At 52.8% G+C, this 18778-nt stretch overlaps 8 protein-coding genes across 8 annotated transcripts; 3 read left to right on the top strand and 5 right to left on the bottom strand.

The window, feature by feature from the left end:
* Positions 1–132: 132 nt before the first annotated feature.
* Positions 133–695, bottom strand: GT037_000604 (uncharacterized protein; the record flags this gene model as incomplete). The annotated part of the gene is made up of 4 exons (XM_038925651.1): positions 133–155; positions 204–393; positions 483–615; positions 673–695. 4 exons carry the CDS (start codon positions 693–695, stop codon positions 133–135), a joined length of 369 nt encoding a protein of 122 aa, XP_038791507.1.
* A 306-nt stretch (positions 696–1001) lies between these two features.
* GT037_000603 (dihydrolipoamide succinyltransferase) lies at positions 1002–2560 on the top strand (the record flags this gene model as incomplete). Its single annotated transcript, XM_038925650.1, has 4 exons — positions 1002–1150; positions 1202–1332; positions 1382–1824; positions 1871–2560. The coding sequence occupies 4 exons, from the start codon at positions 1002–1004 to the stop codon at positions 2558–2560; spliced, it is 1413 nt and encodes a 470-aa protein (XP_038791506.1).
* A 1671-nt stretch (positions 2561–4231) lies between these two features.
* GT037_000602 (histone h2a) lies at positions 4232–4845 on the bottom strand (the record flags this gene model as incomplete). The annotated part of the gene is made up of 3 exons (XM_038925649.1): positions 4232–4287; positions 4341–4633; positions 4790–4845. The coding sequence occupies 3 exons, from the start codon at positions 4843–4845 to the stop codon at positions 4232–4234; spliced, it is 405 nt and encodes a 134-aa protein (XP_038791505.1).
* Positions 4846–5338: 493 nt separating this feature from the next.
* Positions 5339–5910, top strand: GT037_000601 (histone h2b; the record flags this gene model as incomplete). Its single annotated transcript, XM_038925648.1, has 3 exons — positions 5339–5504; positions 5607–5766; positions 5820–5910. 3 exons carry the CDS (start codon positions 5339–5341, stop codon positions 5908–5910), a joined length of 417 nt encoding a protein of 138 aa, XP_038791504.1.
* A 767-nt stretch (positions 5911–6677) lies between these two features.
* Positions 6678–8188, bottom strand: GT037_000600 (peptidase family c54 protein; the record flags this gene model as incomplete). The annotated part of the gene is made up of 2 exons (XM_038925647.1): positions 6678–7140; positions 7197–8188. Coding segments are annotated over 2 exons (1455 nt in total), but the record flags the coding sequence as incomplete, so codon positions are not given.
* A 535-nt stretch (positions 8189–8723) lies between these two features.
* On the top strand, positions 8724–11188 carry GT037_000599 (r3h and g-patch domain-containing protein; the record flags this gene model as incomplete). Its single annotated transcript, XM_038925646.1, has 2 exons — positions 8724–8838; positions 8898–11188. 2 exons carry the CDS (start codon positions 8724–8726, stop codon positions 11186–11188), a joined length of 2406 nt encoding a protein of 801 aa, XP_038791502.1.
* A 1232-nt stretch (positions 11189–12420) lies between these two features.
* GT037_000598 (uncharacterized protein) lies at positions 12421–14200 on the bottom strand (the record flags this gene model as incomplete). Its single annotated transcript, XM_038925645.1, has 8 exons — positions 12421–12774; positions 12823–13088; positions 13141–13483; positions 13531–13590; positions 13638–13707; positions 13758–13797; positions 13876–13952; positions 14040–14200. The coding sequence occupies 8 exons, from the start codon at positions 14198–14200 to the stop codon at positions 12421–12423; spliced, it is 1371 nt and encodes a 456-aa protein (XP_038791501.1).
* Positions 14201–14904: 704 nt separating this feature from the next.
* Positions 14905–18306, bottom strand: GT037_000597 (cysteine proteinase; the record flags this gene model as incomplete). The annotated part of the gene is made up of 5 exons (XM_038925644.1): positions 14905–16621; positions 16673–16986; positions 17033–17264; positions 17320–18182; positions 18259–18306. 5 exons carry the CDS (start codon positions 18304–18306, stop codon positions 14905–14907), a joined length of 3174 nt encoding a protein of 1057 aa, XP_038791500.1.
* Positions 18307–18778: the final 472 nt, after the last annotated feature.

Below are 18778 nucleotides of genomic sequence, written 5' to 3'. Positions count from 1 at the left end.
CTTTGAGGTCGGTAATGTCGTTGAAGGAAAAAAAACGTAAGTTTTGGCTTTCTTGTTGTTGCGATTTACTGCTTGGTCGCACTACCGTTGTGATATTTACAAGTGGACACAGCCCTGTTCTCCTATCCCCAATTACAAGATCATTTTCGGTGGAGCTGGGGATCGTCAGCAGATGGGGTGAAAATGATGGATGATGAACTCACGATCGATGATTGGGCACGGCAGGTTGCGCTCGTACTTTGATCCTACAACACCCGTCAGTACAGTCATATCCGCGGCCGATGCGGAAATGTATCCGGGCATGAGCAACGAACCTCCAGGAGCGGTAGGTGGGCGGTAAGGGTCTGGGTGCTTCCACTTGTCGAGCAGATTCTCCGTCTCCTTGATCAGTTCCTGTGCGACTCATCAGCAGAGTCCCCTATGTAGCCACGATATGTGTCGAGTTGTAAATGGGATGGCGGTGGTGCAACAGGGAGACGCACCCTCATCTGTCGCGGCTCAGTGACATTTCGCTTGGCCTCGAACAGTTCGCGGATGTACAGGGCCTGTCCGCGCCAGAGGTACCGGTGGACGCTCCAGTCGAGGGCGAGCTTGAGGGACCGCCTGTAGAGGCGTCTGCGGCTGCGTCAGTTTCTGCGCGTAAAAGGCGAGGCAGGCGGGGATTTGGCGTACAGGACGTGTATCTTGGAGCTCATGACGGCGATGGCCCTTCCAGTGCAGGGTGTGGCGGAAGGGAGAAACGTGGTTCGTGGCCGCAATGCCTCGCTGTTGTCGCAGATGGCTTGGTGAGGGCAGCGTGAGGTCGCGGGCTTGGCACTTGTGCCTGTGACGGAGGGTGGCTTCCGAGACGTCAGAACCGGTGCCCTGTGCCTGCACCTGCTTCAGTACCGTACAATTGCCTCAGGAGGACTCATATTCAGAACTTCGCTCGCTCGAAGCCGCCCATCGCTCTCGCACGCATTCCTATTCCCTTTTTCCCACTCTTCGCTTGGCTGCCCATCATGTCCGGCCAGCAGTGTATACGCCGTCTACCGGCGGCCATGCGCTCTGTGCGAGCTTTGCGCGCAAGCCCACGAGCCATTCCTGCCGCGCGCAGCTATTCCGCCATCTCCAAAGCGAACTCGTCTGGTCTCCTCGGTCAAGCCTCAAGGTAATATCAAACACTCTGTGCATCAATATGCCCACCACTGACTGTTTACAGACGGCCTGGCCAGCTGTCGTCACAACGCCTATGGTCCCTCGACCAGACAAGAAGCTATGCCGACACCATCGTCAAGGTGCCTGAGATGGCCGAGTCGATCACAGAGGGAACCCTGAAGCAGTGGTCAAAACGTGCGTCTGCCTTGTCCAAATGGATACATCACCAGCTCACAATATGCAGAGGTCGGCGACTACGTTGAGCAGGATGAAGAGATCGCTACCATTGAGACCGACAAGATCGACGTTGCTGTCAACGCGCCCGAGGCTGGTACCATCAAGGAGTTCCTCGTCAACGAGGAGGACACCGTCACCGTTGGACAGGAAATTGTAAAGCTTGAGGCTGGTGGTGCCCCAGAGGGTGGAAAGAAGGAGGCCAGTGAACAGCCAAAGGAACCCGCACCTAAGGACCAGGAGACTTCGTCGCAACCCGAAGGCCAGCAAGAGCAGTCTCAGCCAAAGGAGGAGCAATCCGAAGCGCCAAAGGAGGAGTCAAAACCTGAGCCTCCCAAGCAGGAATCCAAGCCCCAACCGCCCAAGCAAGAATCCAAGCCTGCACCACCCAAGAAGGACTCCAAGGCAGACGAGACTAAGCCCGTCACACCTGGCAGCCGTGAGGAGCGCCGCGTATGTACCCCATACCCATGGAGATATTTGTACTAACAGCTCGTAGGTCAAGATGAATCGCATGCGCCTTCGTATCGCCGAGCGCTTGAAGCAGTCGCAAAACACCGCCGCCTCGCTGACCACCTTCAACGAGGTTGACATGTCCTCCATCATGGAGTTCCGCAAGCTCTACAAGGACGAGATCCTTAAGAACAAGGGCGTCAAGCTCGGTTTCATGTCCGCCTTCTCACGCGCCTGCATCCTCGCCGCACGCGACGTACCTGCCGTCAACGCTTCCATCGAGGGCCCCGATGGTGGTGACACCATTGTCTACCGCGATTACGTCGACATCTCCGTTGCCGTCGCCACTGAGAAGGGACTCGTCACCCCCGTTGTCAGGAACGCCGAGAGCATGGACATGGTCGGCATCGAGAAGGCCATCGCCGACCTTGGCAAGAAGGCGCGCGACAACAAGCTCACCATTGAGGACATGGCTGGTGGTACCTTCACCATCTCCAACGGCGGTGTCTTTGGCAGTCTGATGGGCACCCCCATCATCAACCTTCCCCAGACCGCTGTGCTTGGTCTGCACGCCATCAAGGAGAAGCCTGTCGCTATCAACGGAAAGGTCGAGATTAGGCCGATGATGTACCTTGCGCTCACATACGACCACCGACTGCTTGACGGAAGGGAAGCTGTCACTTTCCTGGTCAAGGTCAAGGAGTACATTGAGGATCCCAGGAAGATGCTCTTGTAGGCTTCGGTACTGCGGTCTTTTATTTTTGCATATTTTGGTGGGTGGGTTGTCGGGCGAAAGCGCGGGAACTAGTAGTAGGGTAGGGGGAGATGTGGTCGGATGGATCAATGAGACATTTGCACATGCATTGATTGATTCATAACGTGTACATGTGTCGCATGGAAAAACCGGTATATATAAATAGGTGGTTAATTGCATGTTGAGCGTTTCCTCTCTTGCCTTATGCATCAATGTGTCCAGGTTTCAACGTCGCGCCTTTGCGTGGATAGGCAGGAATTGACGCGTAGATCTCCACAAGTGTCGTTGTAGACTTTTTGCTAAATCCCTCAGGATGCCTATTTTATTTGTATCATGCGCATGTAACCAGATATACACGTATATACACCTCCGGCGTGTCAATGATGTGTGGTCGCGTCTCTCGTATGACGTCACATAAAAATCCCCACCACATTGGAATCTAATTCTAAAAAGACATCTGGAGAGACTATTAATATGCTGTTGGTCGATTCACAAAGTCTTAGGTGAATTGAGCATGGTGGTGGGTTGTGACAATTTTTTGAATGAGTTGTTGTCTGGTGTTAAATATCAAATTCATGAATAACTACGCTGACACTTTGTGAAATATGGGCACCCAACGAAGAAGACATGCGAACATAAAACACAAGCAAAAAGCAGCTATCGCGAGAAGGATACGTAATATCATTTGGAAAAAGGTGTAGTTCAAGTAGCATGTGGTTTTTGACCCTTGAGGTAACAGCGCAGGAGGCTACATAATCACAAGAAGACACCCGACAACATGCTCTAACGCATATGCTTCTTGTTTGCAAGCTAGCATACATGAAGTGAGATATCAGATACTAGATCCCGTCTTACGAGGTGACCATACATAGAAAGTCATGTTCTTGACTGAGATGCACGCGCCTACTGGCTGACGTTAGCAGTACGATAGTATCCAAGCATACTAACATGTGGCTTCATGGGCTCGGACAAGAATACAAAGTCTTCTACACAGGTAAGTATTGTAAGTTGATAGCGCATTATGGACCAAGTCAAAGACATTATGTGGAGGATCTGGGGTACCCCGCTGTGCCGTTTCTGGAGCGGCAATCGCCCAGGTAGTATGATTCGACACGTTTACGTCCAAGTTCGACGCTGGATGCCGTGCACATGTGGATTATTATTATCTTTTTTTCACGTATGTTCCAAATTGCAAGAATTACAACTACATAGTTTGTACACGGTACTTCTACGCAGAGCACATTGTCAAAGTTGCGCAATCGCAGACTTGCCGAATGCAACGTTGTCGCACCAGTTGACCGCCTCGAGATCGCGTGCCGCGTGGATCTACCGGTATGAGGAATGGCTGGTGTGAGGCCGATAGCCTCCCGATGTACCTCCACCGCTCAATCTGCAAGCGCCAACTCGCAGACACAGTACAAAACTAAATGCAAACCAAGGCAAAGTCACGGCAGAAGACAAGTAATGAAGTAATATGCTCGATTCAGCTCATGAGCTCGCGGTCGTCAATACAACCAGCTAATATACAGCTCTGGTATAAATCCCGTAAAAAGCCGAGAACCCAAACCCAGACCGACTCCCATTATCATTGCAGATGAAAAAGACCCATGAAGTAACCACGCCGTGAAGAAGAAACTCAAATGCAGGACGCGTTTAGAGCTCCTGCGAAGGACCCTTGCCAGGCTTGGCTGTCTTCTTGGGCAGAAGGTCTGAAAATATGTTAGCAACTGATGCGATGCGATTAGACCATGATGCAACGTACTCTGGTGAATGTTGGGGAGGACACCACCCTGGGCGATGGTGACGTGTCCGAGAAGCTTGTTCAACTCCTCGTCGTTCCTGATGGCGAGCTGGAGATGACGGGGAATGATACGGGTCTTCTTGTTGTCGCGGGCAGCGTTACCGGCCAACTCGAGAATCTCGGCAGCAAGGTACTCGAGGACGGCAGCGAGGTAGACGGGGGCACCGGCACCGACACGCTGAGCGTAGTTGCCCTTGCGGAGAAGACGGTGGACACGACCGACGGGGAAAGCGAGACCGGCCTTAGATGAACGGCTAAGGACGAGTTAGCTATGATGCAATGTTGGAGATGCAATGCGAAAAGACGCGTCAATCAAGCAAAAGACGCGTCAAAAAGATGCGAATTGAAGCAGAAGAATGCGCAAGGCAAACCCAAGCTCAAGACGCGATGCACGAGATGGAAACACTTACGATTGAGCGCTGGACTTGGAGCCGCTGGCCTTGCCTCCGGATTTGCCGCCAGTCATTTTGAAGGAGTTTGGTTGGGGTGGGTTATTTGAGAAAGTGGGAGTGGTGAGAGAGATGAGTTGCGTGAGCGGGTTGAGCTGGTTGTGGGCGTGGAGTGTCGAGACGATGGATTGCTTGCTGCTGTTGGGGGGCGGGGCGGTCTTATAAGGACGGCGCTGGACTGTTGTGAGTGCGCGAGATCAACCTGCCCACGCTAGCGCGCGAAAAGGCAGCGACGCCGTCTAGCGCCTGCCGCAAGTCAGCGCAAGATCACTCGCGGGCCTCGCTTAGCTACTAAACTGGCAAGAGCTACCGCACGGGCCTCCCAGCCGCCTGCTGGATCACAACATGAGAGCGCGCTCCCCATAAGTAGCGCGTCCCCCGCCGTCGACGACCTTTCCCTTCATCCATCGCAAACTCCCACCACGACACTCAGCCAACTCCATCTCACTCAAAGCTTCTGCTTTTAACTCAAACCCATCCTTTTCACCCAACTCCACCAAATCACTCAAAATGCCCCCCAAGGCCCAGAAGACTCCCACCACCGGCGGCAAAGCCCCGGCCGGCAAGGCTCCCGCTGAGAAGAAGGAGGCTGGCAAGAAGACCGCCGCGCCCTCTGGCGACAAGAAGAAGCGCACCAAGACCAGGAAGGAGACCTACTCCTCCTACATCTACAAGGGTAAGTTTGTCATTTGCGCGTCATTGAGCGCGACATCCAGTCTTTGAAGCAATCTGCTTCATTGGTTTCCATTGAGCAAAATTTGCTAACGCGTCTTTGCAGTCCTCAAGCAGGTCCACCCCGACACCGGTATCTCCAACCGCGCCATGAGCATTCTCAACTCTTTCGTCAACGATATCTTCGAGCGTGTTGCCACTGAGGCCTCCAAGCTCGCTGCCTACAACAAGAAGTCCACCATCTCATCGCGCGAGATCCAGACATCGTACGTTCTCCACACTCTCTTCAATCCGTCGCATATACTGACTTCATCCACAGAGTCCGTCTGATCCTGCCTGGTGAGCTTGCCAAGCACGCCGTCTCTGAGGGTACCAAGGCTGTTACCAAGTACTCTTCTTCCACCAAATAGAGTGCTTTCTTTTCGCTGGATGTTTTCTTTGGGTCTTTCTTGTCTATTCCGACAAGTGGTTATGGGGTGCGGTGTTCACGGGTCCTTTGCTAATGTGATCATGGGTCGGTTTGTCTGTCATCGAATCATCTAGTCGTATTCGACTACGAGGTCCATCAGGGTCTGTACATTATACCACAGCAGACGGGAACGAATCAATTCTTTCGAACTTCACACATGACTCCAATTTCTCCAACCATTTCCTGTTCTATTTCTACACTGATTGACCTGCTAATATCCAGTTACCCCATTCACGAGTGGGACGGTCGAACCTGGTAGCCACCTGTCTACAATACGCACATGGGAAAACGCGTGGAATTCGAGTCGAAGCGCGATATCGACGCGCTCGAGGTCGCGTGTACCGTATCCGGAGAAACGCGTCAAAAGCGCGCCTTTCGCAACGCCGCATCCGCAGCAGTCGCGTGCTGCACGACTTTGGTTCACATGACGTAGAACTCCATTTTGCGTCAACCGGCTGATTTCATAGTTATGATGATAGACACAGACTTCGCATGGCAATCTTTGGGACTGTCATCATGAGCAGATAACTACCAGAGAACGTGGATTGCACATGGAAACGCGGCATTTACGGATGTACATGTGCCAAACCCAAGGAATCCATATCAACAGTGCCGAAACTCCAGACATGCATGTACCCGTATGATATCATTGCGAGACCCAAGAGAGAACGCCACCAAGAGAGGGAGAGCAAGCAAGAAGACTACAGTCTACTGTAAGCCATCCTCATCCCAGCTTTCAACTTCGTCAATAGCACCCTCTCTTTCCTGTCCTCGCGGCGCTGGCTCTTTGTCTTGCACGTGAACCACGCTCTTACCTTGCACGCTGCGGACGCCTTCTTTCCAATTGTCGTAGTCTTCCTTCGATGTTATGAGGAATGCAAGGAGCATGGAGGGGTCCATCTCGCGGATCTGAAGACGGCGGATGCGGCGTGTGTGGCAGGTTGCGAGTTCTTCTGCGGAATATGATGCGTTTGATGAAGGAACAATGGTCGTGGATGACGAGGTGGACGTTGCTGAGGCTTCTAGTGTGGAAGATGACGCTCCTGCCTCGCTGTCGGTGGACGATGGAGGAGGGCGGTAGGGTAGCAGTGGGCGTGTGCTGTGGGGGTCGAGGTAGAAGAAGTTGTTCGCCTGCGTGGCTACAAAGTAGTGTGATGCTGATGGTCGGCCACTAGAACAGTCAGTGTAACTACTAATGAAGCCTGCGAGATGTTCGTTGCGCCTTACCCTGCAATACCAATACTCTGCTTCATCTGCAGGCTCGCCTTTAGTGCTTCCCAGTATACTGGTGTAATCTTGTCGATGCCCAACCTCGTGCCGACTAGGATTAGTGTAGGCTGCCATTCACCGTCATCCTCCATGGCGATCTCCTTCAGCTTATCCTCATACACATCAGCACCATCGCCTGACACGTACACTCTCAGCCCAGCTTCCTTATTCTTGTGCACTAGATCTTGTATGCAACGTGCTGCTGCCGAGGGACCAAACCACTCGCCAGGGTACTTTCCGCATACAGCAGCGCCATGCTCGACGAAGCGATGGATAGAAAAGGGCGCTTTCGGATCGTCGGCAAACATGGAGAGTATCTGTTGATGCTCCTTTGCATCAGGCTTCTCTTGGTATCTCCAGTCCCGCCCGAGACGTAGTATCTGCAGCGCATTGGCGAGGATGCACTGCCCACTCCTGATCATGCACCCAAAGCCCGTGTCCGATGTGAAGCCAGGTGAGGCGAGGTTCTGCATGCGCACGCGAAAACTCATGGCGCTCGTTGCCTTCGGATCCTGGCTCTTCTGGATGGCCGTGAAGCCAGAGCGGTAGGTCATCCATATGCGCGACTCGAAGTCGTCGAGGAAGGCAGAAGGCCAGTTGCCGTATTGTGCCGGATCCTCGCCATTTGGAGCTTCTCTGCGCTCTGTCTCTTCGATGCTGGTCCTTATCCAGCTTTCATCTTCGTTGCGCTCGGACTGGGGCGTGGGCGTCCCGGCGGATGGGGAATCAGTAGGCGTCGGCTTGGATGGCGGAGGACGGGGGTCGTAACGTTGGCCCAGCAGCCATATGGGTTCGTTGGAGTCGTTCGTAGGCGGAGGGTCGTAGAAGGTACGGACGACGTTACGGGTAACGCGCTCGAAGTCATGCATGATGGCTGCAACTATAGGTGGTGTGGCCAGGGCGACGATGGATGCGGAGGTGATGCGGAGGTCCGAGATGAGGTTGCCTAGAGCTGGCTACATGCGTTCGTACTTGCCACGACTATTCACACATGCCCACGACACAAAGGTGTTGGAAGAGAGATAGAATAGAAGCACGATGTCCAACTCGCTCAGTTGGTGCAGCGAGCCGCAGAGGTCATATGCGGCTCTACGACCCAAGGTTCCCGCGGGGGAGGGGTCCACGGTGGCCATCACCTGGCTGCCCACGGGTGTCACTTAACATCAATCACGCTTCTGGAATGCGTTGGCGAGAGCATGTACCACGACCAAGTATACCATGCTTCATTCAAGCGCATCAGGTTTACTCACTCTGTGATGGATTATCCGCTTGGAGACTTGTTACTGCTCTCTCGGCAAGCTGAGAGCTCCCTACAGCGCGATAACCAGCGGCCCCATCGTCATAAGCTCCGCTGAGCTAACCCTGCGCATCGTTACTAGCCCCGCGCCACTCGCAACGAGACATCGAAGAGCGCATCATCTCCAAAAGCTTCCACCGCACTTTCCTTTCCTTTTCACCGCAAACTCTCGTCGCATCGCCATCGCCATGTCGCGCGGAAAAAAGGGCAAGAGCAAGGCCAAAGGCGGCTCAGCTAAGAGCACACCGCAGCGCGCGCCTTCCAAACGCCACTCATACCAGTCATGGCCAGTCCATGAAGAGAGTACGTTTGCGCTCCTTCCCCAGTCCCAAACGATTGGGTCGTGTTGACCGTTCCTACAGCAGCCGCGTCCAAGTTCTCCCTCAAGGACGAAGCGAAATGGATGTCCAGTCACCGCACCGCTGCGTTTGAGGCTGGCAAGAAATTGCGACACATGCCCATCCAATTCATAAGTGCCGGTCACCTCGAAGGCACGCTGAAGAAACTGGACACGCCTGAAACAGATACTGCTCAGATTTCGTCTGATTCCGGCGCCGAGTCAAATACACCGTCCTCGCCCTCTTCCACGCCCGACAACACAACAGCAATGGCACACATGGCGATCCGCAGCCCCTCGCCTGCGCTCTCTGAGGCTTCATCATCGAGCGCTGATGAGGTGCTGTTCAGAGGTCGTGGAAACCAGTCATCTGCTGCACCCGTCGCCACCTCATCCACAGAACAGGCACCCAAAGCCACGCCTACCGCCACGCCACAACCCTCTGAGGTCACACTATCACGACCATTACAGTCTACTCCTGCAGTAGAGACACCACCTGTTGAGACGCCTGAGTTTACAACTGCCTCAGCCGTCGATCGTGCATCAGTGATTGTGACAGGCGACGCCCCAGTATCGGTTGAGCTCAGTATTCGAGGCAATGCTGCTTCTCAGCTACAAGTAGAAGTGGGTTCAGATGCTGACGACGTTGATCAAGACCAATTCGCGAGGCGAAGAAGAGGCAGGCCTGCGTGGGAAGGCAAAACTACCGAATGGCAACACCGAAGCAAGCCCAATATTGGATGGTTGCCTGATGCTGACCGTCCCGACATGAATGACTATCTGCACGGCGATATGAACCCCCGTGACGCAGCTATTGACGACTACATGCAGAATATGGAAGAGTTCGGTCTCACCGAAGACCTGCTGGCTACATCTGGCTTCGCTCGTCGTGAAATGGATCTGGACGCAGGCAGTCACAACGATTGGGAATCGGTATCTGGAAGTCAAGACGGCGGCAACGATGGCGAGGGCAGCGACAATTGGGATTCAGACATGTTGCAGGATTTCGAAGACATGAGCACCTCATCAGATGTGATGGACAAAGTCGTTCGGATTCTATCAAAGCGCACCCGCAAGAGTGGCCTTCAATATCTCTGCGTGTACGAAAACTCTGTTACGGACGATGCCCGTTGGCTGTCTTACACACATCTCAAAACCGCCGACGAGAAGCGGTTGATCAAAGGTTTCGAGGCAGAGGTCTACGAGCGTGAACAGCAGATGCTTTCCAGTAGTGACTCCGAGAATGAAGATGACGACGACGATGACGACGACGACGAAGAAGAAGAAGAAGAAGAAGAAGAGGAACTCGACGATGAGACTATTGCGAAGATCTTGCAGAAGCAAGAAGAACTTGGCCTCGGTGGCGACGAGGTGATGTTGTATGCTGGTGACGATTTCTTCGACGACTCAGGCCCTGCCAACGACTACTCGTATGGCGCTTACAGCAGACCTAGCAAAAAGAAGGGACGCGGACGAGGTAACAAGGAGCCTACTTTCCCCTCGGCCTCTGCTATGGTTGCAGCCCTTGAGATGGACCCGTATGGCGGTTTCGACATCATGGACACTGAGCGCCCATCCTTGAAGCCTAAGAAGAAGGGCAGACGTGGCCAGCCACCGCCAGAATTGGATGACTCCGATCTCAACGAACAGCTACAGAGCGCATGGGCAAACGATAGAGAAAAGAAGCGCCTTAAGAAGGCGGAGCGTGAGGAGCTGCGTCAACAAGGCTTACTAGGTCGCAAGGGTAAAGGCCCCAATCTCAAGGTCAAGTACCAGGGTGGTATTGACATGGAGGACATTGTCGAAGAGCTTCGTGAGTTCTTGGTGGGTGACATGCAGACACTGTCTCTACCGCCCATGGAGGCCTATCGCCGCGCCACCGTCCACCAAGCCGCTTCATTCTTCAATTTGAACTCCCGTTCCCGGGGCGATGGTAACGACAGATTTACTATCCTCTCCAAGACCAATCGCACGCGCATCTATACTGATGACGAGTTTGATATCGCGATTGCAAAGAAGGGCTTCCAGAAGCGTCTCAAAGGTCCTCTCTATTCGCAGGGCGGTGGCGGCCGTCCCGGGAAGTTCTCTACGGTCAAACACAAACAGGGGGGTGCACGTTCCCGTCCTCTGCTGGGTTACAAGGACGGTGAGACCGTTGGCGCAAACGCACCAGAGTTGGGCCCGGAAAACAAGGGTCATGCTTTGATGATGAAGATGGGGTGGTCCAAGGGCACTGCTCTCGGTACTGCCGACAACAAGGGAATTTTGCAACCTATTCCGCATACTGTCAAGACCAACAAGGCCGGCTTACAGTGACCTGGCTTTTGTGGTCACAACACGGCTTAAGAACGTTATTTCTCTTGTAACGTTTGCGAAGTCGTGTTTGATAGGATTTTCCCCTCTACCATCCCCGGATGCGCAACATCGATTGCGTCTGATGTGGATGTTACTACCTTGTGTATATCCTTGTATGTATGAGTATTGGTGATCTTTCTGGCGTACGATGGGTTTTTCTTGATACTAGCACAGTCACAAAGGGCGACGGTATTGTATTGCATGGCGGAATACCGGCGTTATCTAGATTCTTCACCACTGCCTGCATACTCATCGCAGCGGTTCATTGTGCAGCTCCTATCTGCAGCTTGCGATACTTCCCACAATTCCACTGAGTTATGTCTTGTCGACAAAGGATTATGTCGCGACACTGCTTAGCTGGGCATTGAAACTATAGAAAACTCAACAAAAACCAACGATTGCACAACTTTGTCCTTTTCCTGATGAAAATGATCGTTCTGTGTAATCTCAGTATACCAAAATATGGCTTGAGCAGATCCGATATTGAATAATGCCCGCAACTCGCTGCAAGTATTTACTTGATGTTCGGGGTCGAATTTCCACAATGAAAAGGATCACCAATATCAGAAGAAAATCCAAACATCCAATAACGTATGGGATTGGCTCCAGAATCCATCGCGATAGTCATTCATTGGTCTAAATAGTCATTCATTCCATTCAATATGTCCTCGGTACGTTGGAGTGTTTAGTCGTCCTCATCTTGTTGAACCCATTGCTAGGGCGAGCCCATACCAGACTGCCACCTCAAAACAGGAAATGAGACGCAGCTTTGTATCTCAATGACGCTTGAATATCTGCATCTTTTGCGAAAACTTACGCGTATTGTTGCTTAGGGATAACGTAGGCGCTTTGGAATGATTGTTCGATAAGTCATGGTTCCCACTAAAGGGGTCAATTGACGGAAAGCCTTTATCAAGGCAAGCAGTCTGAGAGATCTATTCGTAAGATAATCGTGACAGAAAGGACACGAACACCACGTGTAGGTCCCAATGTTATGTACGAGAACGCCGAACAAGCCAATGCTCCCCTCTTCTTAATCAACAAAAACGTCCCGATATTGTGAGTGATGCTAAATGAGGGTGTCGTGTTCCCCGAAGAGTCAAAATATAGTGGATATCGTAGGGAAGGTCCTGCTGTACTGGTTCGTCCTATTCTGCAATTTCTTCCTAACATTCGAGAAAAAGAGGATGCGATCAAAAGGCGGCGTATTCCTCGTTTGGTGCCAGTTGGTAGTTCTCCGCGTGCAAACCCTTCAGAGCTTCCTCGCCGTCCTTGGTGAGGTCTGGTCTGCCGACAGGTGTGACTGCTCCAGTGAAGAATCGTGGTTTCCATTCTTTCTCAGCCACCTTGCGCTCAGCCGCCTTCTGCCGTTGCTTCTCCTCGATCTCGGTCTTGAGGTTAGTCGCTAGCCCATATTGCTTGCCTACTATGGCATTTGTGACGCCATCCCAAAATTTGAGGGACTCGTTGGGAAGCTGCTGATCAAGCGGTGGAACGATCTTGGCTACGGGGTCGAGCGGGTTGAGGTCGATGATGAGGTTCTTCTCCTGTTAAAATGTTAGATTGTGGTGCAGACTACTAATCAGTATACTTACGGCAACCTTGGCGAATGGCTTGCTGCCGAGGGTGTAGTAGACCTTATCTTGCCAGTTGCCCTCTATCCGCGCAAGGACATCCTTCTCTGATACATCCTTGATCTTGGTAACAGTATCATTCTTGGGGTCATACTTGAAGATGACACCCAGGACCTTGTTCTGTGATCGACCGAGCCAGCCCTCCTCCTGGTATTCTAGGATGACCTTCAGCCCTGTCTTTGGGCAGGTAACGAAGCAGCTATCTGCGACAGATACATTGAGGGAGCCTGTAAATAGAGTAAGCATGGCCACACTACATATAATGCTCTCATGACATACCGCGTAGTATGCCCCCAAGGTAGGCCGCTGGGTGAGTGAGCTGGTACTCCTCATCGCCCCGGTTCTTCAAGTTGATGAAGATGCCCAGGTTGTGTGCTCCAGCAACCACACGCACGCTTGTGCCAGTAAATTTTGCGCTTAGTTGATCGTAGCCTCGTGCACTAATGCCCTTCTCGGGACAATCGACGTAGAAGGCGGAGACGGGCGGGTGGTGAGACGTTTGCTCGGTAAGGTAGGAGACGGTCACGGTCTTGCCATCGCCTTTGACGCTGTTGGCAGCGCTTGTGGGTGCGGAGTTGGGTGTCTTGAGGGTGGGATGAGTATCCTCGATCTTCCAGTTGCACTGTAAGAGTCAGTAGGTAGCCCGTGTCGTTCTGGGTTAGTGCGTACCCTGAAGAATTCACCCAATGTAGAGTTGTAAGGCTTGCACGGCTTGCCCTTGACGTATTTCTGCGCCAGCATTAGCTACGTCTTTGTCGAGGGTACGTGCAGCATACCAGGTCCTTTGTAAACCAGAAGCGCAAGCACCCCAGCATGCGCCCCAGGTCGTCGTCCGAATCCCCGATACTGTGCAGGTCAGTAATGGGCCTTGCAACCTAAGTTGAAGCTGTGCTGACCTGATGAATGTGTCGGGCCTGTCCAAGTAGTGCCAGTACTCTGCTATCCGTCAGATGATAGTCCTGCCACAGCGACTTGCCATGACAGCAATCCTAGATCCATGGTGATGCAACGTACCCAAGTTTGGCCTTGGTTCGAGGAGTTGTGCGGGGAGGGAGAAGCGAACAGCAGCGAGGTCGGAGACGCCAATGAACCTGGACGAAGACCGAGTTAGCTTTCGCGCGTTGAAACTCGCCAGTCGTGCCTAGTAGACATGCTGTGACCGGGTGGTGCTACGTTACCTCCTCAATATGCCCAGGAAGGTCTTGAACTTGGAGCTGTCGTCCGGAGCCTTCTCTACGGCGGCGTTTGAAGGTGTTGCAGCCCGCGAATTATCTGTCGAGTTGAGGGCGGACGTGGTTGCAGAGCCCGGTTGGGCCTTCTCTGGCGCAAGGTCCGCCATGGTGATGGGATACGTGTTTTACTCAACAGAGTAACAGCAAGTGGGGACAGGAGCTCGAAGCTATATCTAGGTTACGATCGATGATGTCGTCAGGTGTTGAGGCGTTGCGCTTTTCGGGGTCACTTGGCAGTTGGCACACGCGCGGAACTCTGACGTAGCGCAGCCGATAGCCTCTAACCTTGTCGCAGCGGGGTAGTGGAGAAGGGAAGGAGAAGAATATCAGATCGAATGGAGCATACAGATCCAAGTCGGAAAGACGGTTATCTCCAACTTGCAGGGGCTGCTGTTCTTTTATTTAGCGTTGCCGTTATCGTACCTCTAATCCCAACCTGCGCGTCTGCTGCAAGGTCGAAACGCGCAATAGGGACATGCATTGACAGATCGTGCATCGCTTGATTGGGTGCAGTCTCGCCACCGACTCTCACCCCTACCACGTTTCACAACCGCGAATAGCCTACTTCACAGCCGTGGAACCGCACGACATGTGTAAGAGAACTCCTCGTCTATTCTTTGCTACACCTGAACTATACCAACTCAAGTGTGATGCTCCAGCCTGACGTGCTCCTTTTCGACCTGTGCACACGACGACGCCAAAGTTCCAGACAAACCGACTAATGACTGATCGCTGTGATCGACAATGCAAATGACCGTCGGTACACCCCTACGCGCCGTCCCTGATCGTACCTTGCGTTATCGCGAAATCATCAGTCGTCCCATTCCCGCCATACTCCAATTTCACATGCCTTGGGCGTATCCGTGTATATTTCTACTTCGTACCATTCTTCTACTGGTCCACCAGAGCCTGACAACCTATCCAACACAAGCCATAGATCGCCTTGCGTGGTGATTTTCGGATCAATGTTCACACTCTCGGACCGAACTGTGGCAGTATCCGAGTACTCTCCTTGTTCGCTCGCGATGATGAACTTGCGCTCTGGGCCCCGACCAATTTCCACACTCAGTCGAAGCGGGCTGCGCGCTAGCTTGCCCAAATCCATAGCACGAGGACTTGTTGCCTTGGCGAATCTGGCGATGATGGTATACGAAGCCAAACGCATAGGCCACAACGGCGCGGCAATTTTATGTATGTTGGCACCGAAGCAGGCCGGAGTGAGCTTCATTGAAAGGAGACCTGCTCCATCGCGTGGGACTTGCTTCAAAACTACCTCGCTCGTGCTGTCAACTCGGAGTTGGTAGTCGCCAGTCAGACCAGCTTCAAACAACGAGCAAATGATTGTGTAGGAGCCCGGCTGAAGGTCCTTAATCTCCGCTAAGACACATCCACTGCGGTGATCGCCCGAGTCTGCCAGTACATCGCGACTCTGAAGACGATATAACCTCTTTCCGTGTCCCAGCGCAAGCTTGACATGTAAGGGATGCTCGTGGTTCGTACTCGTGAGCAGGATAGCTAGTGAACCACGTTCCCGAACGGTGAGCGAATACTGAGGATTATCAAAGTATTTCGACGAGTCTGTGCCGCCGCCAGCCGTCTGCCTCGTCCAGGCGCCTTCCTCCATCTTCTGGAGGGGATACCGCTGCGCTGCCTGTTCCAGTGTGATTGGTGAATTTGCGAATGCTGACAGGGAGAAGCTGTACAGTGATGGAGGCAAGTCATCTTGATCAATCACCACTGTATAGGTCGAGTGCGCATCTGTGTCACAGCGAAGAAGACACTGCGGTGTTGTGACGTAGTCGCTCGACTCTAGGTAGGTATCTTTCATATACAGTCTTTCTCCCTGGCCATTACAGATAGATATACTCATGTATCCCTTTGGTGCATCTCCGTTAGAGTTGACTTGAGAATCAGGGCGGATACTCCCGTCGTTGAATGCATCTGACTCTTCCTTGGTAATTGCTGTCGTGTCTCGGAAATGGCGACTAAGGAGAAACCACACGGGGCCGGTGTGTTGAGAAGCAAAGGCGAATTGTGGATGCTTAACGAGGCAACCGCCTGGCGAAGACTCCACATTCCATTCAAAATGAATATCTTGTCGATACTGGAATAGGCCAGGGTTCCAGTTCAGGTACAGGCTCTCGAAGTGCTGTATGACCTGCTCAAGCCCGATCCAGAACGTCGTTGGGTGCGGTCGATCCTGGGTCGGAACACTGTCCCTGTGATAGCTCTCGAGGCTGTTACTAGAGCCACCACTGGAGATAGACGCAGACGCATCCATGGCCGTTACAGCCGAAGGACGAGGGCCACGCCAACCCTTGCCTTCGACCCAAGGGTTCTTGATGAGCAACAGACGGTCATGATCCGTCTCTTTCATGTCCAGCACGACGTAGCTGTGTTGGCCTTCAAGACCGAGTTCGCGCTCCTGTCTAGTCGACATCTTCCCAGTACCTGCAGTAACCAGAACATCGCCATACATGAAAGCGTTGTATATACGCTTCCATAGTTGCTCTGGAACTGTATCCGCCCTATAATACTCAGTATGGTAAGGCGTAGACACTAAGTAGGAAATGCCTTACTCTTGCAAAAACACTTGTTCTGGTATCCAGCCGGTCATCGCCCAAAGATCACTGCATGAACTGCTCCCAGGGAAATCGTAGCCACCGCGGACCTTGAGATATGCTTTTTCGAGTAATGCCGGCCACAAGAGCGCTGAATTGCGGCGATCGATGACATGCAGCAGCCGATGGGTACTCGATACTGGTAACCTGTCGTCGATGACCACCTTTCTCCAACAACCATTGAAATTAAGCCGTACAATATACTTGCCGTTAGACGATACTACTGGCTTTCCAAGGTGCTTATCGTATGGGTATATCTTGTTCGTGAGCATCTGTCGCAGTTAGTACCAGAGACGCTGACCTTTCTGCACGACAAACCTCGTCGTGACCCCGTTCAGAGCGAGCAATGCCAGCACATAAGCTCGTAACCACTGAGCAATCCGAAGCTGCATCCTGTACAAGATCCAGAGGCCTCGTGCTGGACATCAAAGGCCCGATGCCAGCCCTGCCATTGGGGAACTGCGAGGGCGGCGGGACAGCATCTTTGGCGCGCAGCCAACCCAAGAAGAATTGCTGCTGGTATGGCGATAGACTCAGATCCCGGGTGTCCCTGTTGTTGTTGTCAGTGTCTTGAAACCCCCTTTCTCGAGCATTAGGTGATGTACATGTAGGGAGCCACGCCCTCTTCCGATGTAAATTCATTTGCAGATGGCATTTTGTCCCAAGGCGGAAACTTGAAGCCATTGACTATGGAAGCCTTTAATAAGATAATGCTCTCTTTTGCGGGCAACTTCCTGCTTGAAACTGGCTCTCGTAGCCTGTGTATCTGAGCGTGGGGTACAGTCGATGGTGTTAGGTCCGCTGCTTGCGGAGCGGGTGCCCTCGGCTGAGGCTGTGGAACAGGGAAGTGTGGCGCCGCAGATGGATCTAGTTCCACATTGTGAACGTCTTTTGTGTGGTGATCATGGCCAATCTTGGCGTTTGAGCTATCTTCGTGCCATACATCAGTGATTGCGCTTGGTGCATTGACTGGAACAGGATCATCCGAAAGATCAATAAGCGGCATGGAATCTTCATAGATAGCTTGCTTGACAAAAGGAGCTGTTGAAGAAACATCTGAATGATGAATGAATGCTGATGAAGAAGAAGCCGAAGATTTACCTGAAGCTGCTGGACCGCTGACAGGCCCTGTAGTTGAGGAAAGATCACCGCGGGATGCGTTCGAACGAGTAGTAGAGTCTCCAAAGGATGTACCGGGAGTCGTACTTCCAGCGACCTGGGCAGCCCACCGACCGACCCGCTCGTGTCTTGCATTTGAGGGCTGTGGTTCGACTAAAGGTGTCCATGTTTCTGTATTCTTGATGCGATCGGCAACATTCATCATCTCGCTGCATTGCGCCTTGATTTGTTTCTTTTCGTCTGGATTCGACGACAATTTGAGCGCTTTCATCAGACTCTCAGCCACACTGATGGCCAGAGTGAGCGCCTCATCTTTGGTAGCAGCTGTCTGAAGCTGGGAGCGGTAGTTCTAGTAGCTTGATTAGTTGGAGCTACAATAGAGAACTTGTTGCTGCCACGAGAGGTTAGTCGCGAGTATCACATACGCTTGCAGCAGCTTTACAAGCCTCAAGCTGAGCGGCCCGGTCAGCCATCGTGAATGGCCTGAAACGGGGTGTGGTTAACGAAGTTTGACCAATACGACCAGCGGACAGTGAAGCTACTTGCTTCGTGCCATAACGATGCGACTAACACGGGGGACTTGAGTCAAGGGCGCACCAAGAAGTCGTGATGGTGTTCTGTTGTTTGCAATGGAGCTGAGCGTTTTAGCGCGACGCACGTTCCTGCCAACCGCCTGTCGCGACTGCCGGCTGCAGCAGGCAATGCAGGTTCATAGCAGGTGAGCGAGGCGAAACGTCTCTGATTCACGTGTAAGGTATGCCGAGCCCACGGCGGCTTGCCTGCGCTCACCGAAACGATCAACAATGGCGACGGTGAAGGAAGGCCCAAGGGAGCAGGGTAAGACGTCATCCGGCCCTGAACCTCGGCCTCTGGAACCTCGGGAGAGGTCAGCCATGCATGCGACAGCGCTATCGCGTTGCGGGCACCATGAACGTCCCCTGCCCG

This window comes from Alternaria burnsii (assembly GCF_013036055.1).
Source record: "Alternaria burnsii strain CBS107.38 chromosome Unknown 705, whole genome shotgun sequence".
NCBI lineage: Eukaryota > Fungi > Ascomycota > Dothideomycetes > Pleosporales > Pleosporaceae > Alternaria > Alternaria burnsii.
Note: the sequence above shows the minus strand (reverse complement) of the source record. Positions and strands in the feature narration are given on the sequence as shown.